The sequence below is a fragment of the Cetorhinus maximus genome, chromosome 5 (genome assembly GCF_964194155.1).
Source record: "Cetorhinus maximus chromosome 5, sCetMax3.hap1.1, whole genome shotgun sequence".
In the NCBI taxonomy this organism is placed as follows: domain Eukaryota; kingdom Metazoa; phylum Chordata; class Chondrichthyes; order Lamniformes; family Cetorhinidae; genus Cetorhinus; species Cetorhinus maximus.
This window is the reverse complement of record NC_135883.1, coordinates 122,224,938-122,252,772: the sequence shown is the minus strand read 5'-3', so window position 1 is coordinate 122,252,772 and position 27,835 is coordinate 122,224,938. Positions and strand designations below refer to the sequence as shown.

The 27,835-nt window shown below is 42.0% G+C and overlaps 1 protein-coding gene across 4 annotated transcripts in view; it reads right to left on the bottom strand.

Annotated features, from left to right (window-relative positions):
- Positions 1-27,835, bottom strand: part of rngtt (RNA guanylyltransferase and 5'-phosphatase) — a 428,584-nt gene that overhangs the window by 155,645 nt on the left and 245,104 nt on the right. For 2 of the 4 annotated variants that reach the window (XM_078542420.1, XM_078542423.1), the window contains exon 12: positions 10,700-10,738. The exons of the other annotated variants lie outside the window; for them this stretch is intronic. In XM_078542420.1, the coding sequence (XP_078398546.1) occupies positions 10,700-10,738 (39 nt within the window). The remainder of the gene's footprint in view (positions 1-10,699; positions 10,739-27,835) is intronic. 4 annotated transcript variants of the gene reach the window in all.

Sequence of the window (27,835 nt, the reverse complement as noted above, 5' to 3'; positions counted from 1 at the left end):
AGCACCCAATTCAGAGTATTGCAAATGCCTGGGACCAAGTCCCATGCTGAATTTAATAATTTGATTGTTCATGGAGACGAGCTTAGGAGGAAACTAGAATGAAATTTATAGTCAAGTTTGGTTAAAGGAGGAGAATCATATGCTTTAGTAAAATATATCAGCCACAAATTTATGGACAATCCTCAATTGCTTTCTGTACAATAAATGTGAGCCTGTGTCTCAGAACAGCTTCTTCTCATCCTCTACCATCAGAACAAAAACAAAACCAACATACAGACAGGAGAAAAATATCTAACACCAGCAAAAAATTGAAGGCAAAAAACAGACAGATGCCTGACCATAATAAGCTTGCAGAAACAAAAAAAGGGATAACAACAATGGAAAGAAAAAGCCAGCTTGATGGTCTGCAGGCAGGCTGTAAATACAGAATTATCCAATTGAGCAGATTGTAAATATGGAATAATTACCTTACCGGCAAAGTAAACATAGAATGATGAATTAACTAACAAGCAAAATAAATATTTAATAACTAATTATTTGTTAATCTATTAGTAAAAGAGAGAGAGAGAATGAACTATAGAGGCACAGAGGGGAAGAGGGCCAGGGGCAAACATGGAGGAAGGACATGAACCGGGTTACTGGAGGGGGCAGTTAGGATGTGGGATAGCAAGTATTTGGATAACTTTTGAATAATGATGAGGGTTTACATTCTGAAAATCAGCTTTTGGTTGAACAAGGCAATGAGTCTACTTCAGCCCAAATGAGTGGCAGGGAGAGGGATGAACAAGCAGAGTTCACAGCAGGAGCCAAAAACTAACTTCCCAATGTTGATTTAGAGGTAACTTTTACACTCTCACAAACAGCACTAGTTTTTTTATTCATTCCTGGGATGTGGGCAGCATTGGCAGGGTCAGCATTTATTGCCCATCCCTAATTGCCCTTGGGAAGGTGATGGTGAGCCACAGCCTTGAACCACTGCAATCCTTATGGTGTAGTTACACTCACAGTGTGGTTAGGGAGGGAGCTCCAGGGTTGGACCCAGTGACAATGAAGGAACAGCAATACAATTCTAAGTCCTTGGCTAGGGCTAAGGAACAAAAAAGGTGTCATTACTTGTGGAAAAGATATAGAGCAACAACTTTGCAAGGAAGTTTCAAAGAAATGCTAAAATTATGCAGTAATTATATGGAGGACTATCTGAATATAGTCTAGGATGGTAATACAGGTCGAGAATCCTTTTTCTGTAAATCTGAAAACCGAACACATCCAAAACCGCACTTCCTTGAACCTCATTGACTTTTAGCACAGGAAGTCCAAGACCCAGCTGACACGACCCAACCTTTAGCGCGGGAAGCCAAGTAGTTTGTCTGCACTGTTTACCTTGCGGTTTTTCTCTGCATTATTTACCTTGCAAGCCCTCTCCTACAAGCAGAATCACAGATGGCGCCACAGGTGGGAACTTATTACAGGTATCCTGTATTTATTATTGTGATACATCTTACTTTTATAATCATTTTATTTCATGCAATTTGGTTGGCTTAATTTAGGATAACTCAAACAAGCTAAATCCAGCACCACACATTAAACTTAGGTGTATATCAATCACTTTGGGAAGAATATTAGCAGCCAAACATCTATCTTTGGCACAGTCTTCTCCTGGAACTTTTTCTAAATCTGCTGAAATGGGAATACAAGATTAATTATTATTTACTGAACCATGCTATCAGGATTCTTTGATCAGAGGAGGAAAAGAGGAGAACTGGGGCCAATTAGAAACCAAAAAGGGGATTAATTTATGGGTGCAGAGAGCATAGCTGAGGTATTAAATGAATACTTTGCATCTGTCTTTACCAAAGAAGAAGATGCTGCCCAAGTCATTGTGGAAGAGGAGGTAGTTCAGACACTTGAAGGGCTTAAAATTGATAAGGTGGTGGTATTGGACAGGCTATCTGGGCTTAAGGCACCAGGACCGGATGAGATGCATCCAAGGGTACCTAGAGGAGTGACAGTGGAAATTACGGGAGGCACTGGTCATAATTTTTCAGTCTTCCTTAGACTCTAGAGCGGTGCCAGATGACTGGAGAATTGCAAACGTTCACCCTTGTTCAAAAAAGGGTATAAAGATAAACCTAGCAACTACAGGCCAGTCAGTTTAACTTTGGCGGTGGGGAAGCTTTTAGAAATGATAATTCTGGGCAACATTAATAGTTACTTTCATGAATGCAGGTTAATTAAGGAAAGCCAGCACGGATTTATGAAGGGAAAATTTTGTTTAATTAGCTTGCTTGAGTTTTTTGATGAGATAACTGAGAGGGTTGATGAGAGTAATGTGGTGTACATGGACTTCCAAAATGAATTTGATAAAGTGCCGCTATGAATTATAGCTCATAGAACAAAAGAGATAGCAGCAACATGGATATGGAATTGACTGAGTGACAGGAAACAAAGTGTGGTGGTGAATAATTGTTTTCCAGACTGAAGGAATGTTTATAGTGAAGTTCCCCAGGGATCGGTGTTAGGACCCCTGCTCTTCCTGATATATATTATTGACCTAGACCTTGGTATACAGGACACAATTTCAAAATTTGTGGATGATACAAAACTTGAAAGCATTGTGAACCATGGATAGTGTAGAACTTCAGAAAGACAGAGAGGTTGGTGGAATGGATGGATAAGTGGCAGATGAAATTTAATGCACACAAGTGCGAAGTTACTTATTTTGGTAGGAAGAATGTGGGGAGACAATATAAAATAAAGGCTACAATTCCTAAGTGGGTGCAGGAGCAAAGGGACCTGGCTGTATATATGTATAAATCATTGAAGGTGGCAGGACAGGTTGAGAGAGTGGCTAATAAAGCGTGCAGCATCCTGGGCTTTATCAATAGAGGCATAGAATACAAAAGTAAGGAAGTTATGTTAAACCTGTATAAAATGCTGATCAGCCTGAATTAGAGTACTGCATCCAGTTCTGGACAACACACTTTAGGAAGGATGTGAAAGTATTACAGAGGGTACAGGGGACATTCACGAGAATGGTTTCAGGGATGTGAAACTTTAGTTACGTAAATACATTGGAAAAGTTGCGGCTGTTTTCCTTGGAAAAGTGAAGGTTGAAAGGAGATTTGATTGAAGTATTCAAAATCATGAGGGGTCTGGACAACGTAAATAGAGAGAAACTGTTCCCATTGATGGGAGGATTGAGAACCAGAGGCGACAGATTTAAGGTGAATGGCGACATAAGGCAAATCTTTTTCATGCAGCGAGTGGTTAGGATCTGGAATGCACTGCCTGAAAACGTGGTGGAAGCAGGGTCAATTGAGGCTTTCAAAAGGAAATTGGATTATTATCTGAAAAGGGGCCACAGGGAAAAGGCAGGGGAATGGGCACTAGGTGAATTTCTCCTTCTGAGGGCCAGCATGGACAGAACAGGTTGAATGACTTCTTTTTGCTGTGCTATGGTGTGTGACTTAGAGGGAAACTTGTAGGCGGTGATGTTCCCATGGATCTGCTGCACTTGTCATTCTAGGTGGTAGAAGTTGCGAGCTTGGAAGATGTTGCCAAAGGAGCCATGATGAGTTGTTGTAGTGGATCCTGTAAATAGTACATACTGCTGCCACTGTGTGCCTGTAGTGGAGGGAGTGAATGTTTAAGGTGGTGGACGGGGTGTACAGTACGTCTCAGAAACAAATGCTGGAAAGAGACATTGAAGGAGTTTTCTGCTGGAATGAGTTATGTAAGTTCTTGAATTAGACAAAGGAATAAACTATTGTAACCATCATGATTGTCACATTCATAAATATATTATTTAGGCACGTGTAGAGCACTGAATAAAGCGTAGGAGATACAACTCTGTAGATGTTCATTTCTTGATATTTCAAGATTAAAATGGCTTTCAACCAAAGCTGCACTTGACTCAGACCATTGCCAGAATGTTTTTTTACCAATTTCATGCAATTTGGTTGGTTTAATTTAGGACAACTCAAACAAGCTAAATCCAGCACCACATATTAAACCTAGATGTACATCAATAACTTAGGGAAGAATATTAGAAGCAAAGCGTCTATCTATGGTACTGCCTTCTCCTGGAACTTTTTCTAAAGCTGCTGAAATATGAACACAAAATTAATTGATATTTGCTGAACCATGCTATCAGAATACTTTGATCTGTCACTACCTCAAAATAATGTCTGAAAATTATTCTATGCATTCAACAATCACCAAAGTCAATCTTGTGAGACATAACATGCCCTTTTAGAATTGTTTCAACTTGTACCCTTTTGTCAGACACTAATTTTTATTTGAAAGCATGTGTCATTTCATTTAATATGCGGTGAAGCTGTACAATCGGCAGACTTTGCAGAGGTGATAAATCACAATAGTGTAACTTAAAATCTCAGCATGCTGAATATTAATTTTGTGTTGTTTGTTGTTTATGAGGTAAAAATGCGAAGAAATGACATTGGTCACAGATTTATAAACATGCCCTGCTCCAAGACCTTATAAAAATAAATAAAAGGAAACAAATTCATTTCTGTGTGTCCTGACAATTCCATTAGTTCATCTGAGTGGAAAGCAATGAAGCAAGTCTGAAGCCACTGTGCAGCACATCGGTAGTTGTGTTCAACTATGTATGTGTGCATGCAAACAGAGATCTCCCTGACTATCACTCCCTATCCCACCCCACCACTCCGGCAATGCAAGGGGACTATATAACTGTGGCTCCCTTCTTCCATGACTGCTACAAAGAAATAAAAGACAACATAAATATTTATTAGGCTAGCAGTTTATTCATTTGTTCAGGTTAGAGCTGCATCACGTACAGTTCATAGGTTACAGCATCCACTTTGTTTACATCAATTATGTACAAAATCTATACCCTATCTTCCCTGAAAGACAAAAAGCAGCAAAAAGAAATGGAGAGAGATAACTGCGCAACTATTTCAATGTAAGGTCAATATTCACCACCCAAAAATCAAAATAATTACAAAAATTGGGAACTCTAGGAAATATTTGAAATGTATTGCCATTCCCTGAAGAAGTCCATCATTTAAAATCTTCAGGCTCAGTAAGTTCTTCCTCCTGGTCTTGCCCTTTTCTTCACTGTACACTTTGCATAGCATTGCATAATATTTACAGCACAGAAACAAGCAGTCTATGGCAGTGTTTATGCCCCAGGAAGACTTCCTCTCATCCTACTTCATCTAACTCCATCAACATAGCTTTTCTATTCCTTTCTCCCTATGTGTTTACCTATCTTTCCCTGAAATGCTTCTATGATATCCATCCCAACTACAACTTGTCTAGCAAACTCCATATTCTAACCGCTCTCTGGGTAAAGAAGTTTTACCTGCATTCCCTATTGGATTTATTAGTGACTATCTTATATTTATGGCTCCTGGCTTTAGTCTCACCCATGAGTGGAAAAGTCTTCTCCATGTCTATTCGATCAAACCGTTTCATAATCTTGAAAGCCTCCATCAGATCACATCCTAAGTCTTCTCTTTGCTACTTTCTAGCACAGTTTGCACCCAAAATGCATACATACAGCAGAATCTGGAGAAATAGCTTGCTAGTTGAAGCATTAACTGTAACAAATCAAAGCATTTAGGTACAGTGCTTCCCTTTTATGAGGTATGAACATTACTGGCAAGGCCAGCATTTGTTGAAAAAATGCAATCTTTCTTCCCACCACCGTCCCCTCCCCCCACCCCATCCCCACTAGGGCCATCTGTCACTTGTTCATGTTATTCTTTCTAGAGTGCTTACCCTTGTCCTGCTATTACCACATTCTGCTTTCTGACCTTAATGCCACCATCAGCACCTCCTTTAGCCAGTACCACGACCATTAACACCCCTTTGTCCTTTTGTTCATGGCATCTTTGTCAATCTCTCCTTCGCCTCCACCTATCGCTGGCCTTCTATTAGGCATCACCTGCTCCACCCCCCTTAAACAGTATAAATTTCATCACACTGATACTTCTCTTTAGTGCCGAAGGTCATACGGACTCGAAACATTAACTCTGTCTTTCTCTCCACAGGTGCTGTTAGACCTGCTGAGTTTTTCCAACATTTTCTGTTTTTGTTTCAGATTTCCAGCATCTGCAGTATTTTGCTTTTAGCCAGCATTTGTTGCCCATACCTAATTGCCCATGAGAAGGCTTGCTGGACTTTTTCAGGGGGCAGTTAAGAATCAACCACATTGCTACATGGAGGCCAGACTGTGTAAGAGCAGCAGACTTCCTTCCCTAAAGGATATTAGTGAACCGGAAAACAATACTGAAAGAGGTTGAGAGAGTTAAGATCTTGATAATGCTGTGTACAGATCATTAAAGGTTCAAAGAAACTAATATGAACACACGAATGAGGAGCAGGCGGCCTTTCGGTCACTTGAGCCTCCACCATTCAATAAGATCATGGCTGATTGCAACCTCAACTCCACATTCTGCCTACCCTCGATAACTTGCACCCCCATTTTTCAAGAATCTATCTACCTCTGTCTCAAAAATATTCAGACTCTGCTTCTACTGCCTTTTGAGGAAGAGAGTTCCGAAGACTCTCAACCCTCAGATAAGGCAACCCATCCATTCCAGGTATTAGTCTAGCAAACCTTCTCTGAACTGTTTCCAATACACTTACATTTTTCCTTAAATAAGGTTACCAATACAGTACACAGTACTCCAGATGTGGTCTCACCAATGCCCTGTGTAAGTAAAGCATAACCTCTCTACTTCTGTATTCAATTCCCTCTTAATAAACAATAACATTCTATTAGCTTTCCTAATTACCTGCTGTACCTGCATACTAACCTTTTATGATTCATGCACTATGACACTTAGATCCTTCTGCACTCTCTCACCATTTCAATAATAAGCTTCTTTTTTATTCTTCCTGCCAAAATAGACAATTTCACATTTTCTCACATTATACTTCATGTGCCAGATCTTTGCCCACTCACTTTTCTATCTATATCCCCTTGTAGCCTCCTTATGTCCTCTTCACAGCTTACTTTCCTACCTACCTTTGTGTCTTCAGCAACTTTAGCAACTGTATCTTTGGTACCTTCATCCAAGTCACTTATATGTCTATCTAACTCAGCCTTAAAAATATTCAATGACCTTTATTGCAAGGCAGGTTGGTGCTTGAAGGGACAAGTAGATGAGTTGTTTAGAGGTTTGTGTGCTCTCTCCAATGCCTTGACTTTGCAGCGGCATGTTCCTGAAGTCTCTCAATGTGCTTGGTGCCTTCCCAAACAAGCTTTCTCCATTTTGATTGGTCACAAGTCAGGGTATCCCATGAGTTGGAGGGGGTATTTGACCTCTTCAAGGATGCTAAGGACATCCCTGAAGCGTTTTTGCTGTTCTCCTGGGAGCCTCCTGCCATAGCTGAGTTCAGAATACACAAGTTGCTTCAGGAGTCTGCTGTCAGGCAAACAAACAAGATGTCCTGCCCAGGGGAGCTGTTTTTAAGTGATTAGTGCCTCAATGTTGGGCATGTTGGCTTGGGAGAGGACACTGCTGTTGGACCGTCTTTCTTGCCACAGTGTTTGAAGAATCTTGCAAAGGCACTGCTAGTGACACCTCTCCAGTTCTTTGAGGTGCCTGCTGTAGGTTGTCCAACTCTCTGAAGCATATATGAGGGAGAGATCACTGCTGCCTGGTAAACTATGACCTTAGTCTCAAGCTTGAGATCCTGATTATGAGCCCTATCTTAGCCTTACAGGCTCTCCCATAGTGAAGACATTGGTCGTCAGACCAGAGAGGAGTGGCTCCAGCAGCTGCCCACGCTTTCCATCTCTTTCACCGTTCTGTCTCAGCTCTCAGTGGCTGCTCTTGCCAACTGGAACGTTTTGACACCATTTTTGATGATGGATCGCCAATTTGATTACGATTGGACATTCTGCTTTCCTTGCATTGATGTTAATAGAGCAGATCCTCATGAACGCTTTGAGATTGTCTTTGAAACATTTCCTTTGGCTCCCATGTGAACGGATTCCCTGGCGTAGCTCTGAGTAGAGCACCTGTTTGGGCAGTCAATCAGGAATTCAGACATGTCCCATCCATTTCAGTTGATGTAAGATGATCATGGTCTCTATATTTGGCATCTCTGCATTCTAAAGGAAGCTCATGTTTGTTCCCTTGATTTTCTAACTTGACTCGCAAACCCTTCTAAGACAGCTTTGATGCTGCTCCATGGCTTCAATACGACATCTTTAAGTTGTCCAAGCTTCAGTACCGTTGAAAAACGTGGGAGAACCACAACCCGACAGACTTTTGAGTTTATTAATGGGACTGATGCCATGATAGTCGAAAAATCAAATACCTAATTTACCATAGGTGAGCTAGCACATTGGATTCAGTAGTGTATCTCCTTGTCAATATCAGCTTTTTTTTTTGGGATGGATAGCTTCCAAGATATGGGAAGTGAGGAACAATTTCTAATACTTCACCATGAATCTCAATTGAAGGCTTTGGGCTTGATACATTTGGTGTAGGTTGGTAGAAGACATTGGTCTTCTTGGTGTTCAGGACAAGTCTCATGGTCTCCTAGGGCTTTGATGAATACTTGACTATCTGTTGTAATTCTTCTTCAAAGTAAGCACTAACTTTGTATTATCAGCATACTGTAGTTCTATGACAGAAGAGGTTTTGTCTTGGTTGTGGTTCATGGCTGGTTGAGGTTGAAGAGTTTACCAACAGTGCAGTAAGTTATTACTGGAGAAGCCTGTTAGCAGTCCATTGCAGCATTGTTGCAAGAAAGGTTGAGAATAGTGTTGGTGCACCATTTGTTACCTGTTCTGACAGGGAAGGGGTCTGTAGTGGAGCCATTGCATGGTATTGTTATTTGCATATTGTCATGTAGGAGACAGATGATGTTTGTGAACTTAGCTGGGTATCCATATCACTGTAGCACCTTCCAAAAGACAGTTCAGTTCACTGAGTTGAAAGGCTTTTATGGGGTCAAAGAAAACCACGTACAAAGAGGTGTTCTTCTCTCTGCACTTTTCCTGAAGTTGGCGTGCTATGAAGATTATGTCAATTGTTCCACTGGCGGATCAGAAGTCACACTGGAACTCCAAAAGGGCCTCCTCTGCAATTTGCAAGAGGCAATTAAAAAGCAACCTACAGTCGAGAGCAATGCCATGTCCCTGCAGTTGCTACAGTTCGACTTGCCTCCTTTCTTGAAGACTGTGATCATCACGGTATCTCTAAGGTTGCTTGGAATTTCTTCATTCTGCCAGAGCTTCACAAATTGGGCATGTATCCAAGAGTTCAATATGTCCCTTTCGTGTTTCATAACTTCCGCGGGGATATTGTCAAGACCAGAAGCTTTGCTTTCTTTTCATCTAGTTGATGGCAATTATCAATTCATCGAGAGTTGGATCGCGATATAGCTCAGGGTAGGGTCAAACTGTGGGTCCCAGAGGTCACATTGGGGGTCATGAGTTCCCCATCCACCAAGGCAGCAAAGGTGACTGTGGAGAGGAGACTGCAAGTCTGGTGGCTATGGTTGGAGAGCCCTAGGCCTACTGGATTGATGCTGAACAGCAAGGGATGGACAGTGAAACCAAGTGCCCTTTAACATCAGAAACTACTTTTAGCAAGTGGGCCCAGAACATCTGTGTACTGACTTGGTACAGACGGAGATCAACAATCATAAATCAATTACTGAATGAGTGGGAGAAAAACTGGAAAGTCACAGGGCTGAGCCAGGATGGTGAGCAGAGGCTTCAATTTATACTGTGTTTCTGCTCCTGTTCTATAGGCTCCATACTCCGAGCTGACAACTCTTCTTCGCAGGCACCGGCAACTGGACCAAAAGGACAAAAGGGTGAGAGGAGCCGATGAGTGCGTGTGGGGATGAGAGTGGTTGGGAAAAGGGGCTGCTGAGTGAGTGAGTGAAGGAGTGCAGGAGTGAGGGGAGAGTGGCTGGGAAGAGAGGCTGCTGAATGAGTTGAGTGAGTTGAGGGCGGGAGGGACTTGTGAAAGGAGCTGCTGAGTGAATGATTGAGTGGGGGAGAGGAGGTTAATGAATAGGGGCTGCTGAATGAGCGGGTTGTGGGGAAGAGAAGTTGGGAAGAGGAACTGCTGTGAGGGTTTTTTTTCAAATCAATTTACCGGATGTGGGCATCGATGGCTAGGCCAGCATTTATGCCCATCCCAAATTGTCCTCAAGAAGGTGGTGGTGAGCTGCCTTCTTGAACCACTGCAGTCCATGTGGTGTAGGTACACCCACAGTGCTATCAGCAAGGGAGTTCCAGGATTTTGATGCAGCAACAGTGAAGGAACGGCGATATATTTCCAAGTCAGGATGGTGAGTGAGTGAGGGAGGGGTTGGGGAACAAGGGCTGCTGACTGAGTCATTGAGTTGGGGGCGGGAGGGGCTTGTAAAAGGAGCTGATGAATGAATGGTTAGGGGAAGGGAAGTTGAGAAGAGGGGCTGCTGTGAGCAAATAGGGGAGGGGTTTGGGAAGAAGGGCTGCTGAGTGAGTGAGTTGGGAAGGAGGGTTGGGAAGAGGGGCGCACGCGCATGTGTGTGTGTGCATGCATGCATATGTATGAGGTTGACAAGAGGGGTGTGTATCTGTGTGGTGAGAAGCGTTGGGAAAAGGGGCTGCACTGGAACTGGGGTGTGTAGTTTGGGGAGAGGGGCTGATTACAATGTGTGCGTGGGGCCGGGAGAGAAGAGGGGTTTCACTGACCATCCAATCACTAAGGAAAATGGAGAGCTTGGCAGAAACCTAAATGAGTACACAGAATAACATTTTTACAAAGTACTTTACAACACAGATGTTCATGTATTGTATGTTGATTTATGAAACACATACTTTAATAATTACATACTACATGTTACTAGGGTGCTTTATTGCTGTTTTGTTTTTGTTGGTGTCTGGGGCGGGGGGGTCACATTCATTTTCATTTGTTAAGATGGGGTCGCATTGGAAAACAGTTTGGGAAGCACTGGTTTAGCTCGCTTCTGATTGCAAGTTGTGGGAGGTTCTCCAATGGGTGCATGTCCACCATGGCACTCTGATTGAGTAGTTCTACAAAGTGCTCTTTCCAGCAGGTGGTGAAACGGTCCATGTCTTCAAGGAGACTCTTGCCATCTTTGAGTCAAAGATCTTGGTAGTACTTTGTACATATCACTAATATAGAGGAAGTATAGCTAAAGCTAAAGGAATTAGGCTTTATCATTAGAACCACTCAGTATAAATCAAAGGACAGAGCTTTGACACCACACAGGTGATTGGTCAGACTGTATCTAGAGTACAGTGCCCAGCTTTGCTTCCCTCCCATGGTGGGTGATATAGTGACCTTGGAAAAGATCCAGAGTGCTAAAAGAATAAATCCTAGCTTATACGATCTATCTATTTACTTTGAAGCTGTAGATTTAGGAGTGGCTCAATAGAGATTTATAAAATAATGAAAGACTGGAATTTTGCCTTACTGATGAATTATCCCAGCTATAAATAGATTGTGGACGACCAGGGGTACAAGTTTGGTCAGACCATATCTAGAGTACAGTACCCAGCTTTGCTTCCCTTCCATGGTGGGTGATATAGTGACCTTGGAAAAGATCCAGAGTGCTAAAAGAATAAATCCTAGCTTATACGATCTATCTATTTCCTTTGGAGCTGTAGATTTAGGAGTGGCTCAATAGGTTTATAAAATAATGAAAGACTGGAATTTTGCCTTACTGATGAATTATCCCAGCTATAAATAGATTGTGGATGGCTGGGGATACAAGTTTAATCTGTATAAGAGTTAGATAGGCTAGACAATTAGGTGGTTCTTGTTTTTGAGAGAATTGCGAGCCACAGGAATGTATCATAGGCTGATGTGGAGCATTCTGATTCTCTGCATGCCTTCAAAAGGGAGCTAGACCAGTTCCTGACATACGAAGCCAAGTGTTTTTATTAACAGATACTTATTTCATGTGACCTCCTGGACTTATTTTCGAAGACTTGTTTTATTTCACAATTAATGAGTGGTGGCTGACAGTGTGTGTTAAATATTATTTTTTAAGAATCTACTTTATTTTAATTATGACACTTTGAATAGCTCATTTAGGTAATTTGCAGAGGTGGAATACAGTCTTTGTGGGCACAGAATTGCAAGAGCAATATGGGAGAAACTCTGATCGATCTTACTGATTGTGAGATTTAGTACTGCATTCAATTAAGTGTACAGACAAGATAATTTGCCCTGCAGTTTCCATTTGCAAATGAAATTGCACTACATCACTGTGCTTTGTCCAGTTAATGAAACTTATTGCGTGGGAAGGTTTCTCTTAAAAAATAACATCCGCATTTAGAATTAAATTACTTCACCAAAAAGAACAAATGTCAGCCACCTGGCTTATTAACATTCAAATCAATACAATATGGCAAAGAAAAACTTCAATAATCATTGTCAATTTACCACTACCGTAAAACACAAATTCTGGATAAATGTGATATAACCACAGCTGCAGTTTTACTTGTTTAGTATCAGCAATATTAAAATTACATGTAACATTTGCAGTGAAGGTACACTTGTGACATGCTCGAGTTAGTTCTGGACTGATGCCTATGTGATTTTCTACAGTGAGTGCAGAGTTCTTGTGTCATAAAACTACCATTTTTTTCATAATATGATTGTGGTTTATTGTAAAGAGGGTTTATGAGTGTGAATGTGTATGGTTCTGTCTGTGTGATTTAATTGGAGTCAGATAGGCTGTAAAGTTGAAATTATCAAAAGTTAGGCATTTGAAATGCAAATGAGCAAACATGGATGAGGACAGCATGTAAGGTGCGACGGTAATTTGCATTTTTAGATAAGTGAAGGGGTTTTTTAAGTTTCAAAGGGATGATATGATGTTTACAACTAACAAGATAAGCAAGGCCAAACAATATGTTTATTTTTCCCAAAGGTATTGACCATATTTGCAACATGAAAGATTTTTATATTATGGGAAAAGTAAATTTCCAAATATATATAAGACAATGGAATTTACAGATTAAAGAGAAGGAAACATATATAAAAAAGGATAGAGGGTTATGTTGGGGGGCCATGTAAGATCTAAAACGACCGTGTAAAACAGCCTTGGGAAAAAAGCCTCTAGCCACTTTTGCAGAAGTCTGCTGTGTCCAGTAACCAAAATTGGAGAAAGGCCTTTAGAATTCCACTGTTGTGAGGGTGCTGTGGTAAACTTGCTGAATTGCCTATTTAAATTTAAAATTTACTTTGAACTGTTGCCTTAAAGAGGGTGTGTAGTTGGCAGTCAGGCTAGTTAGGAATTTTGGGAGTTGTTACAGTATTAAGTAACTATAATCGTATGTATGTGCTTGAAATTTCTTTTGTTAATAAACATTTTAATTCAATTTTTTAAATCTCTAAAGGCGCTAGCCGACTCATTACTTCTGAATTCACTGCATAAATCTTCTCATAATAAATACAAATTGCAAAACCGTTGTGATAGCGTGGGCAAGTTTCCCTTGTGGCACACATCACCTGCTATGTCATAACACTTCCATTGGCTCAAGTATTTCAAAGTGGTTTTGAGGCATAAAAACAAGGATGCTCTGTTGTTCAATTCCTGGTCTCCACCGAGTTATTTCAGTGCAGTGCAAATAGCTTCAGGAGAAAATTCAGAACAAAAAAGAAAATATGATATATAATGTATGGATGCACGTCCTTCATTTCACAGAGAAATATGTGGGGCTTAACTGTAAAACGAAATAAATAAAACATGGCTAAACTATGAGACAAAATATCTGATAGAGATACAAAACCACTGATCGTCAAATATTGCTTTTCAAATTCTAAAGTTTACAGGTTCAATGTCCAAGGTTTCCAGAACACTGAACCTGCTAAAGCAATGATGATCTTTGCCCCACAGGAGTACTGAATTGTAAAACAGATTCAGACTTAACAAACAAACATCATCAAAATGTAAAGCTCCCAAACTACAAGCAGAGGTCTATAGGGAAATATGAACTCCGAGAAAAACACAATATTGCTACAAGCTCAAAAATAAATCTGGAAAATAGAAGCAACACTTGTCTCCTTTGAAGTATTAATCTCAAGGTCTTCAGCACTAGACTATATCAGGTACCACCACCTGGTGGAGAACAACCAGGCAAGGAAGAATTCTATGGTTCCCTATGTGCAAAAGTCCTGTACATAATGGTCCAGATCTTTGGATCTCAACAGCAGCAAACGTGGAGATGATCACTGCTTCTGAGGGTTGCAATGACATTTGAAGTTCTGGGAAGCTGATTTACGCTGGAACCAGGAACTCCCAAAAGCTCAGAAATGGCTCCGTGGGAGCTCTCACTGATGGTCCCCAGGACCTGTAAGCCGGCAAACTTGGACAGCTTGCCCCATACTTACCCTGCTTTTTACCCTGATTTCCTTAGTGCTGTGCTCTTGAGCAGGCTTTAAGTACATCAGGTGGAGTGTCAAAGCACTCCAGCACAATGACAACCTGGACACAGCTGACCCCAGCTCCTGACACTGCTCACCCCAAGGCTTGCCACCGCACCGCCCCCCCCCGACATTCCTCAATCCCTCCTGATACTGCTCACACCCCATCCCCCTGACATGCTCAGACCCATCCAGACACTGCTCATCCTCCCTCCCGACAATGCTCACCCCCTCTTCTGATACTGCTCAAAACCTGCCTGACACTGCTCACTCCCTCACCCGATACTGCTTAATCCCCCTCCTAATATTGCTCATCCTCTCTCCCAAAACTGCTCACCCTGCCTCCCGATACTGTTCAACCTCCTCCCTCCCCCACCCCAGAAACACCTCAACCCTCTCCCGATGCTGCTCAATCCTCAACCACAACAATGCTCACCCCTTCCCAGAATCCCTGTCTCCTTAGTTAAGCCGATGTTGGAACAGAATCAGGGTTGTCAGGAGAGCGAGGATGAGCATGGCCAAGGAGGGGATTGAGCATTTTTGGGGGGCTGGTTGGCGAGCATTGTCGTGGGTGCACAGGGGGTTGAGCACAGTTGATGGTGCGGGGTGAGCATGGTTGGGTGGAGGTGAGCAATGTGGGGGTGAGCTGTGTCAGTGGGTGCGGAGGGTGAGCTGTGTAGGGGGTGTGAGCAGTATCGGGGTGCGGGGTAGTAGGTGAGCAAAGTCGTAGGGGATGCTAAGCAGTGTCAGGGAGTGTTACAGGGACATTTAAAAACCATGCAAGTCAATGAACTGAAGACAGACCTCAAGGGACGTGTTTTCAATTCATGATGGAAAAGTGGGGGCATGGCTCTGCTGTCGTTGCGCATCGCCACTGGGTCTCCTCAGTCTTGGGAAACCAAGCTGGATCCAGGTCAGGAAGATCCTAAGGCTCCAGCGTAAAAAAGGGGCAGTTTTAAATTTGGCCAGTGGCATGCGCTCTTATTCCACCACTGACTAGAAGATATGGGCCAATGAAAGTTATCATTTATTCTCAAAGTTTGCTTTACAGAAATATAAGCAACTGAATACTATCATTTGGGCATGTCCATACCTCCATCACAATTAAATTTCATTGGGTATGGGTATCCAGGGTTACAAATCAAAGGGTGGATAAATGGATTTGAGGTACATCAGCCATAATCTAATTGAAAGATGGAGCAGGCTTGTGGGGACTGAAAGGCCTATTCCTATTTCTGTGTTCCTATGAAGCAGATGTCTGTGGAGGATAAGAAAAAAAGTACTTTGGAATCCCTGCCACACAATGTTCTTAGGATATGATTAATAAATAATAAGCTGGTTTGCCTCTAACATCTTTTAAAAAGAATTGTTATTTTAAGTTTACTGGTTAAAAAGGTACCAAATTCAATATATGTGGAGATTTGATTGTTCAGAGAGAACCTTATAGACTCACTGGGCCGAATGGCCTCCTTCTCTGCCCTAATGACTCAGCTGCACAACAGCTCTTAAGGAAACAAACATACAAGAGGGCAACAGTACTTCATACTGAAGAATGACTAATGATGTTAGATACTATTAATAGAATACATAGTTGAAGGGTTTACCCATGTCCCTTATAAAAGCAGTGTCATTTTATAGAACATTAAGTACATTATTGTCACTTCTAATTTTGATATTTTATAAGTAAGAGAAACATCGTCTCCTCTACAACTACAGTTGCCAGTTTCAATTTTGTTTCATACAAAAATAACCATTCACATTAATGGACAATAATTTTAGCAACAAAATATAAAATTTTCTGAAATAAAAACCAGAAAATGTTAAAATACTCAGCAGGTCTGGCAGCATCAGTGGAGCACAAAACTGATTTAATGTTTCAGGTCTCTGACCTTTCATCAGAAACTAATTTTACTTTATAGCCTACAGTCTGCTATTCCAGAGGGTAGTAGCATACCCAATGGCTAAAGAAAATTCAAACATTGGTGTGCAAACATCCTACAGTGTAATGCACTGGTTGATTGACTGTATTGGAATCATAAGCTGTGTGCGGTACATCACAAGAATACATTCTATATTTAGAAACTTTACACAGATTAATCAAAATTTGTAACATTTGCTTGGAATAGCATAATGATATTTATGAAACACCACGAAAACTATGGTGGACATAATAGTATTTCAAAAGCATTTTAAGTTTAGAACTTAAAATTTGTAATTCATCTTCCTGATCATTATCTTATACTCACTATCTTCTGAGCATTTTTGTTTTGACTAAGCTATAGACCCACTCACAGGTCCCTTCTAGTACTGTTCGATGAATCCAAAAAAAAAATTCAGGAGAAAATTCTTCACCCAGAAAGCGGTTAGAATGTGGAATTTGCTACCGCATGGGATGGTTGATGCAAATAACATGGGTGATTTTTAAGAGAAAACTAATTAAGTACATGATAGAGAAAGAAATAGAAGGATATGTTGATAGGGCTAGACAAAGTAGAGTAGGAGAAGTTTATGTGAAATATGAACAGCAGCTGTTCACAACGGGCAGGATACAGACTGTACCTAACCAGCCTGTGCTTGCAAAACTCAAAATACAATGTCTAACGTTAGATGTGGTCTCCCGATTGGACAACATTTGCTAAATAATCCTCAGTGTGCTAAGTATTACACTGACAACCAATCTATGAACGTCAGTTGGGCTTGCATTTGCATGTATTGGAAGCTACATATATTAATACACAGGGCCCTGTTCTTTGCAGACAGAAAAAACATGTACATACATTGTGCCTGTATCAGCTAAATAAAATAAGTGACAGCCATTTGCTGACTCATTCCTCAGGGCAATGCCTTGACCTATCAGGGTCAAGCTACCTGGTTTAAATTTCAAACCATGCTTAGCAGTTAAATGTGAGTCACCATCACTGGTGCATTCTCCATGGCAATGCCACTTGCCAACCAATCGGCACTCTCTTCACATACAGTATAAATTGTTGTTTTCCCCTTGTATTGGTATTCTTGCAACTGTCCTGATTAGTGCAAAATGAAAGCTTAGACATGTATCTTTCTTCAGCAATACTCAAGTTCTGTACTACCAAATGACTAAAGTTAGATGCGGGATTTCAATGTGTGGGAAACAGCAGGTGCAAGTGTATATCCTGATATATGATGCAACGTTGTGTTTTCACCCAAAATATATAGTACTGCCACCACTGTACTTTGTATTTCATTAAAATATTCAAAAAGAAATTGTATTGCAATTCCTTTTAAATAATTTCCGTATTAGTTAATATTTCTGTGTATTTAAGACAATTGCTTGTAACTATCCAGGTTATATTTCCAGGTATAATTTTCAAGTTCAAACAGTTGCTTTCAATGGAGAAATTAAAAGGGGGGCAAGATCCAAAGTAAAAGTGCTTTACTTTCACAAGTCATTGCTGAAAAAATATATGTTTGGAGCCTCTGCAGATGAGTTTGAAATGTGTGCTAAATGGATTGAGCGAGCTGTGATCACATACCTATATATTTGAATCATTATTAGATTACCCTTTGTACATCATAATGGTAATATTGTTAGAGTGCATCTGTTTTCTGAAAAACCCATCTATAAAAACATCAAAAACAATAATCTATTTTAAACCAGATTATGAGTCATGAAAAGAGGGAACCAGTTAGAACCAGATGGTTTTCAAATCAGTTGTTTATTCTAGCATTTGGAGGCAAAGGATTTCTTATGAGTGAAACTAATGTTGCATAAATCACAATTCATGGAATCAAAGAATGGTTACAGCAAAGGAGGCCATCATTCAGCCCCTCATTTCTGTTCCAGCTCTCTGGAAGAGCAACTCACTATTCGAGTCTAATTCAGGATTGGTCATTTTCTAAATAGTTTTCATGAAAAGATTAAATAATAATTACATACTTTGCTCATTATATTTCCACGAACACATGTTTAATTATTTCAGCTGATTATTTCCATTGCACTCTAACAATGATTTTAGTTGGGTTAGCCAGTAAAAATCTGGTCTATGTTTAATCTTTGATACATCCAAAGAGAATGACATTACACCATGCAACTGCAGTTAATCTAGTGAGTTTTTTACTTCAAATAGGGCAATTGTTAATCATATGAGCAAATTAGTAAAAAGATACAGCATCCAGATTCTGATAAAGTTTGCTTTCAATGATTCTATATAGTGCAAAATGTTAATAGTAACCGGCACTGATGTCTTGTGGCACAGATCAGACACTTCATTAGGATTTTCATCCATCTAGTTTTTGAGTGTCCTATCAAAATACTTCTAATATGTTTGCTGGACACCCAAAAACAATGTTACTTAAAAATGTTTAAAATATTCAATGCCTTGACTGATGAAATACCAATCAGCAGAACTCAAGCAGTGATACCTTACTCAGGTTGATGTTTAAAATTGCAAAAAAATGTCAACCTATATCCTTGGTGTTTTAATCCAATGCCTGTGTTAATTTGGAGATCCATAACTTTTGGGAACATGGTGTGTTAGCATAAGAACCATAAAGTCAGGTACAGCTGAAAAACAATTTCTTATAATCTCCCACAACCATTTTTCTTAGGACACCCTTGTTAGACCAGAATGACATCTCTAGGTCCCATGCTATCGCTCAATAGGTTTGAAGTGAGGAAAAACAGCACTAATTTTTTTAAAAGGCACAGGGAGGTTAGCAGAGATTTTATTCTGCTTAATTCACAAAGGTTGGTTGACCTGACAGAGATTGCTAAATTACAGAGATAAGGTTCAGAGGGAGGGAGAGGCGATAAAGCAATTTTAATATGACAATGACAATTCCTTTCATGGGATGCGGTGTCGCTAGCAATGCCAGCATTTATTGCCCATCCTTAATTCCCTTGAACTGAGTGGCTTGCTAGGCCATTTCAGAGGGCAGTTAAGAGTCAACCACAATACTGTGGGTCTGGAGTCACATGTAGGCCAGACCAGGTTAGGACAGCAGTTTTCCTCCCCTAAAGACAAGCAGGGAGACAAGTCTGAGGCAGTGAAGGGGTCAAGGGAGGTGAGGGAAAGGTAGAGCTGGGTGTTGTCAGTATACAACTAAAACCTGCGCTCGTGTCTTCACATGATATCATTGAGGCATAGATGTTGAAGGGAAAGAGGAGGGGAGGCCATAGATAGATCTTTCAGGGAATCGAGATGTCAGGTGGCAAGAGAAGCTATTGCTGGAAATGCTCTGGCTGGGGTTGAATATGCAAGTGAAACTGCTTAGTTCCACTCAGCTAGATAATGGGTGCTGGAGGAGAGTAGTGTAGTTTACTGTGATAAAGGCTACCGAGAGGTCAAGAAGGACAAACAAGGACAGGTCACCATGATCAGAGGGTGACATTTGGGGCTTCAATTTGGGCTGTTTCAGTACTACAACATGGGCAGAAACTCAGTTGGAGAGGTTCAAACACAGAGTTACAGAAAAGGTGAGGATAGATTTGGGAGACAAGAAGGACTTGAGTGAGGGAAGGGAGTCTAGAGACTGGGTGATACTTTGCAAGGACAGTAGAATCGAGGATATATTTTTGATGGGGCATAATGATGGCTGCTTTGGAAGGCTAAGGGATATTTCCTAAGGAGAGAGAACCATTGATGCCAGGAGAGGAAGTTAGGAGGTCAGAAGGTAGGTCTCAAGGACAAGATTCTCTCGAGAGGGCAAGATGCGAGATAGATGAGAAACTAGAGAAATATGTGGAATAAGGGTAGGGAAGGGGAAGCCTAGGGTCATTTGATTTGGTGGACAAGGGGGAGGGAGGATGCAGCAAACGCAGCTGAACTCGGTCTTCACGGCAAAGAAATTCATACACTCCTCATGATAGCAGTGCGAGCAGAGGAGAGGGGTTCAAGGAGACGGTTGGTAATGCAAAAAAGAAACTGGGGGTTACCTCTGCTTTCCAGGATGATCCTGAAGTATTGAGTGATTCTGCCACTGGATAGCAAAGCTTGATGGCGTTCAACGTGGTCCATCCATATCTAGTGATTGATGAATTTGAAGGAAAAAAGGTGAGTGACCACCAGTGGGAACAAAGGGGGAGAAAGCAAGGATTTTGCTAGGATAAGGGCATCAAAGGTAGAGATGAGGAAGTAATTTAGCAGGTCGAGAGTTGCGGAGTTAGTGGCGAACAAAGGGCCAACAGTTAAGTAGCTATAAGTCTGAAAGTCTTACAATTGTAAGTGACATAGGGGACGAGGATATTTTTCCTAGAGCAGATACGGAAGGAAACGGTGGTTGAAAGGGGTAGGGGACTGAATTATGAGAGATACAGTGTAGGCATCAGAGACAATCTTTTCCATGAATGAGACGATAGGAGTAGCGAGGCTGCATGAGATGATATGGTGACTGACTGTGAATATGGGTAGGGGTGTTTATGTGAGGGAGAAGATCTCTCCATGAGAAACCCCAGGAGGGACTTGGAGGGTGGTAGAGAACAAAGATTTTAAAGGAGACAAGGGGACTGGAATAAGATGAGATGCTCAGAGACGAAGGTGCCAGGAGTAGGGAGAGACAGGCTGTGAATTGGTGTTGAGGGTTATTGCAAAGGTTTGGGCTGGGCAGCTGATGAAATGTATAGCCAGGCAGGGCAGCTCCAACAAGGGACAAAATATCCCCACAGGAGCCAGGTTTTCTACACTATCAATGCAATTATCCACAATAAGGTAATGGGCGGTACATGGAATTTTGGCTTTGGTCAACATTTAGATAATATATTTTGATAAACTTGCTCAGTCCCTTGTCAAGAATTTTTTTTAAAAGGTCATATTTAGGTTGTACAATGTTGCTATGATACAGAGGTTATGAATTTTTAATTTGTAGCAGCTGTTCTTCCATTAGTCTTCATTAAAATCCACAAACATTTTGTAAATCTATTACTGTCTGCAGCACAGAAGCACTGTAATTTCACTGGAACATGCAATGAACTGCAAGAATTCAGGGGAATCAATAAAAATGATTCACTGCGCGCAAGGCGGAGAGACTCCCTCCAACTGTGCAAGTGTTAATTAGCAACTCAGTAAGTAAAAAAATTACTATGCATTTCCCCAAGAAACTTTCATCCTTCGTCTGCAATATATCATAGCAAAAGGGAGTGAATTAGCTAAAAATTGAGGGACACAAAGGAAATTAGTTTGTTAAGTGCACCAGAGGGAGAAAACTATCAGCAATAACGCTGCACATTTGTAAGAAACTGACATATGGCACTCCATTCACTTTTGTCAAAAATAACTCAAAATGTCCCTCAGTTGGATGCAATTTCTTGGGCACTTTTCACACATTATTAATCCAAACCTGATAAGAATCAAGTTCTTCCAATATGTATTTTCATTATTTGTAACTGGCTATATTTTCAAAACAAAGTTTTAATTTATTTTAATTACAAGATTTCACTATACAGGTAATCCTGAAATGCATTCATCATGACTGCTGTGTATTGTTGATTAACAATGGGTTTTACTGTAAGTCATGGCAACAGCTAAACAGGGTAAATATCTGAAACAGTATGACATGGCACCATTAGGCAACAAAGGCTTCTGCTTCCTATAGCCATTGTTTTGTTTGAGATATGTATAAAATCTGCATAACATCATCAGCCTAAAACACAAAAGGGACAGCATCTTTGTCACATTTTTAAACTACTGAATCATTTTGCAAGATAACTAAAAGGAGGCCATTTACCCATCAGTCTGCACATCCATAAAGATCTTATGCAGCCTGCAATTGTGTGTTAATTGTTTTCTCTACTAACTTATCGAGGAGCTTGTTCCATACATGGATCACTGTTGAAGAACATTTCTGCTAGTAGTCATTACTTGGTAAACTTGGCTTCCTTAGCTATTCACGTTTTAATTTAAAGTCATTTTACTGATTTACTGTCTGCATATCTCCATATGGTGGCAGCTTTAACTCAGTGGTGGGAGTCTCATCTCAGGAGTCAGAAAATTGTGGGTTGAAGTCCCACCCCAGGGACTTAGCACATTGTTTAGGTTGATATTTCATCGCAGGATGAGGAATACTGCATTCTCAGAGGTGCCGTCTTTCAGATGAGGCATTAAACCAAGGTCCTATCTAACTTCTGGGATGAATGAAAAAGATCCCACGACACTATTAGATGAGCAGAGGAATTTTCCTGATATCCTAGCTATTATCCCTCAACCAACATCGCTAAAACAGCTCAGCTGATCCTTATCTCTTTGCTCTTTGTGGTTCCTTGCAGTATGCAAAGTGGTCCCTACATTTCCTCACACACCAGTGATGGAAACAGCTATGTAAACAGTTATTACAATGCGACTGCAGTGTCTCTGCTGGCAGAAGGGCATAGTGAGAATTTATAATGGATAAGTTAACAGGTAGTGGCAGGTGATGTAAAATTTTCAAGATTAGGTGTGTCCCTCATCTTAACTTTTTAATTTTAGAAACTGACAAATTGAATTTTGCAGAAAACAAAAGTTACCTCACCTGTATTTTGTTGACAATTATAGAGTGTAAACATTCTATTGCTGACACCAGCAAGAGAGAGAGGTGGTGAGAGGGGAAGCATGTGGGGGTGGGGGGAGGCGTTGGCAAGCAGGCAAGAGAAGGTGTTGGCCATGAGTGAGTGGGTGGGTGGAGGGGGTGTGTGCAGTGGTTGGGGAGAGAGATTTTACCCACACCTCCAGTGAAAAAAACAAAAAACTACTGCGGATGCTGGAAATCCAAAACAAAAACAAAATTACCTGGAAAAACTCAGCAGGTCTGGCAGCATCGGCGGAGAAGAAGAGTTGACGTTTCGAGTCCTCATGACCCTTCAGCAGAACTGAGTGAAGTTAGGAGAGGGGTGAAATATAAGCTGGTTTAAGGTCGGTGGTGGGGGTTGTAGGGACAAGCAAGCAGTGATACAGATGATCAAAAGATGTTACAGACAAAGGAACAGGGAGGTGTTAAAGGTGGTGATATTATCTAAGAGAATGTGCTAATTAAGGATGGATGGCAGGACACTCAAAGTACAGCTCTAGTGGGGGTGGGGTGGAAAGACTAACAGGGTATTATAGTTATAGATTTAAAAATAATGGAAGTAGGTGGGAAAAGAAAAATCTATATAAATTATTGGAAAAAACAAAAGGGAGGGGGAAGAAACGGAAATGGGGGTGGGGATGGGGGAGGGAGTTTAAGATCTAAAGTTGTTGAATTCAATATTCAGCCCGGAAGGCTGTAAAGTGCCTAGTCGGAAGATGAGGTGCTGTTTCTCCAGTTTGCGTTGGGCTTCACTGGAACAATGCAGCAAGCCAAGGACAGACATGTGGGCAAGAGAGCAGGGTGGAGTGTTAAAATGGCAAGCGACAGGGAGGTTTGGGTCTTTCTTGCGGACAGACCGCAGGTGTTCTGCAAAGCGGTCGCCCAGTTTGCGTTTGGTCTCTCCAATGTAGAGGAGACCACATTGGGAGCAACGAATGCGGTAGACTAAGTTAGAGGAAATGCAAGTGAAATGCTGCTTCACTTGAAAGGAATGTTTGGGCCCTTGGACGGTGAGGAGAGAGGAAGTGAAGGGGCAGGTGTTGCATCTTCTGCGTGGGCATGGGGAGGTGCCATAGTGGGGGTTGAGGAGTAGGGGGTGATGGAGGAGTGGACCAGGGTGTCCCGGAGGGAACGATCCCTACGGAATGCCGCCAGGGGGGGTGAAGGAAGATGTGTTTGGTGGTGTCATCATGCTGGAGTTGGCGGAAATGGCGGAAGATGATCCTTTGAATGTGGAGGCTGGTGGGGTGATAAGTGAGGACAAGGGGGACCCTATCATGTTTCTGGGAGGGAGGAGAAGGCGTGAGGGCGGATGTGCGGGAGATGGGCCGGACACAGTTGAGGGCCCTGTCAACGACCGTGGGTGGAAAACCTCGGTTAAGGAAGAAGGAGGACATGTCAGAGGAGCTGTTTTTGAAGGTAGTATCATCAGAACAGATGCGACGGAGGCGAAGGAACCGAGAGAATGGGATGGAGTCCTTACAGGAAGCGGGGTGTGAGGAGCTGTAGTCGAGGTAGCTGTGGGAGTCGGTAGGCTTGTAATGGATATTGGTGGACAGTCTATCATCAGAAATTGAGACAAAGAGGTCAAGGAAGGGAAGGGAAGTATCAGAGATGGACCATGTGAAAATGATGGAGGGGTGGAGATTGGAAGCAAAATTAATAAATTTTTCCAGGTCCCGATGAGAGCATGAAGCCGCACCGAAGTAATCATCGATGTACCGGAGAAAGAGTTGTGGGAGGGGGCCGGAGTAGGACTGGAAAAAGGAATGTTCCACATACCTCATAAAGAGACAGGCATAGCTGGGGCCCATGCGGGTACCCATAGCCACACCTTTTATTTGGAGGAAGTGGGAGGAGTTAAAGGAAAAATTGTTCAATGTGAGAACAAGTTCAGCCAGACGGAGGAGAGTAGTGGTGGATGGGGATCGTTCGGGCCTCTTTTCAAGAAAGAAGTTAAGGGCCCTCGGACCATCCTGCTGGGGGATGGAGGTGTAGAGGGATTGGACGTCCATGGTGAAGAGGAAGCGGTTGGGGCCAGGGAACTGGAAATTGTTGATGTGACGTAAGGTGTCAGAGGAATCACGGATGTAGGTGGGAAGGGACTGGACAAGGGGAGAGAGAAGGGAGTCAAGGTAACGAGAAATGAGTTCCGTGGGGCAGGAACAGGCTGACATGATCGGTCTGTCAGGACAGTTCTGTTTGTGGATTTTGGGTAGGAGGTAGAAGCAGGCCGTCCGAGGTTGGGTCACAATCAGGTTGGAAGCTGTGGGAGGAAGATCTCCAGAGGAGATGAGGTCAGTGACAGTCCTGGCAACAATGGCTTGATGTTCAGTGGTGGGGTCATGGTCCAGGGAGAGGTAAGAGGAAGTGTCTGCGAGTTGACGCTTAGCCTCCGCGAGGTAGAGGTCAGTGCGCCAGACAACAACAGCACCACCCTTGTCAGCGGGTTTGATGACAATGTTGGGGTTGGACCTGAGAGAACGGAGTGCAGTAAGTTCAGAGAGAGACAGATTAGAATGGGTGAGAGGAGCAGAGAAATTGAGACGAGTAATGTCACACCGACAGTTCTCAATGAAAAGATCAAGAGAAGGTAAGAATCCAGAGGGAGGGGTCCAGGTGGAGGGAGAATATTGGAGGTGGGTAAAAGGATCCGTTGAACGGGGAGAGGACTCCTGCCCAAAGAAGTGAGCACAGAGACGAAGACGGCGGAAGAAGAGTTCAGCATCGTGCCGAGCCCGAAATTCATTGAGATGAGGGCGTAAGGGTATGAAACTAAGTCCTTTGCTGAGCACTGAACATTCAGCATCGGAAAGGGGAAGGTCAGGGGGTATAGTGAATAATCGGCTGGGGCTGGGATTGGACGATGGGGTGGGGACGGAGGGACAAGCAGGGGTGGAGGGTCCCAGATGGGTGTTGGTGTCGATGAGTTGTTGGAGCTTGCGTTCCTTAGCACTTGAGAGAAAGAGAAAAAGTTTCTTGTTGAGGCGTCGGATGAGACGAAGAATAAAATGAAACTGGGGGCACGCAGAGCTTTGAAAAAGGGTGCGGCGGTGCTGCTGGAGGGAGAGGTCGAGTGTGTTCATATGGCGGCGCATGGCACTGAGTGTGAATCTCAGAATACGACGGGAACAGCAGTCCGAGAAACGTTTTATGTCCCGGAGATACCTGTAATCCTGGGTGGGTTTGAAACAAGAGGGATGGAATTTCAGTTGAAATCCACGTGGGGTGAGCCGGAGATGGAGACAGTCACTGAGAAAGGAGATATGGCTGTGAAAGCAGGTTTTAGTAAACACCTTGTCAAACACCAGGAAAGAAATGGAAAGCAATGAAGGCGAACAAGGAAGAAGAGACAGGCGGAAATCCTGTCGGAGAACAGAGCAATACTTCTTCAAGGAAGGCATTTCTTGAAGAGGAGTGACAGTCAATTAAACACAGAGATAAAAACAAAAAACTACTGCGGATGCTGGAAATCCTCCAGTGAAAAATGTGGCTTGGAGTGGCTACCCCACCAAGCTGCTAATCACCTCTACCTGGGAAGAAAGAAAAAGGCTGAGAGAAGATACAAAGTTAGTGAGTAGGGGGGGGTCGGCCTCAAAGAGAAAGAGAGAGTGGTGGCAGAATATGGGGAAGGGTGTTCCAGAATGATCAATGCTGAGACCACTGCTGTTCATAATTTACATAAACAATGTGAGTTTTGGAATGAAAAACAATTCCTAAATTTGAGGATAACACCACATTAATAAACTTGCAGAATGAGGAAATAATTGTCAAATGAAGTTCAACACATAAATGAGGCAGAGCGTTTTGGTAGAACAGGGAGGTCACTTAATACTTGGAAGGTGCAAGTCTCGGTGGAGTGCAGGAACAAAGCGATCTCAGAATACAAATATAGCGATCACGAAAAATTGCACCGTCGGTTAGCAAGGCCATTATAAAAGCAAATCAAATACTAGGTTTTATTTCTAGAATATAAGAAATGGAACAGGAGTAGGGCATTTGGTCCATTGAGCCTGCTCCATCATTCAATAAGATCATGGCTTATCTGATAGTGGCATTTAACTCCATTTTCCTGCCTGCCCCCATAACCCTTTACTCCCTTAGGGGTAGAATTAAAAAATAGAGAAGCTATGCTAAATCTGGATTGAACCTTGATTCATGGCGTACTTGGTAAGAGTACTGCGTGCAGTTGTGGTTGCCATATTATAGAAGGGATATGGAAGCACTGCAGAAGGTGCAGAGGAGATTAACAAGGGTGATACCAGAAATGCGTGAGTATAAATGTCAATAAAGGATTAACGGGCTGTGTCTCTTTTCTCTTGAGAAAAGAAGGCTAAGCAGTGATCTGATAAAGATCTTTAAAATTATCAAGGTTTTAACAGATTGGAAACAGCGCGAATGTTGCCTCTTGTGGGGTAGATCTAACTAGAAGTGATTAATATAAGATAGTCACCAAGAAATCAAACAAGGAATTCAGCAGATGGTGAAGCAGCGTTTTACTTGTACTTCTTTCAATTGAGTCTACTGTATTCCCTGCTCACAATGTGGTCTCCTCTACACTGGGCAGTCCAAATGCAGACTGGGTGACTGCTTTATGGAACACCTTTGCTCAGTCGCTTGCCATTTCAATTCGCCATCTTGCTCTCATGCTCACATTTCTGTCCTCAGCCTGCTACAATGTTCCAATGAAGCCCAAACAAGCTGGAGGAACAGCACCTCATCTTCCAATTAGGCACTTTACAGCCTTCTGCACTCAACATCGAGTTCAAAAACTTCAGACCCTGAACCCTGTCCTCTATTTTGAATTTTTTTCCCCCAAATGCCAGTCTGTACCTTATTCTCAAGTTTTTGCTTTCTGGCCTTCATTCTGCTATTAACACCTACTCTGGACAATGCTTTGTGTCTTTAAACTA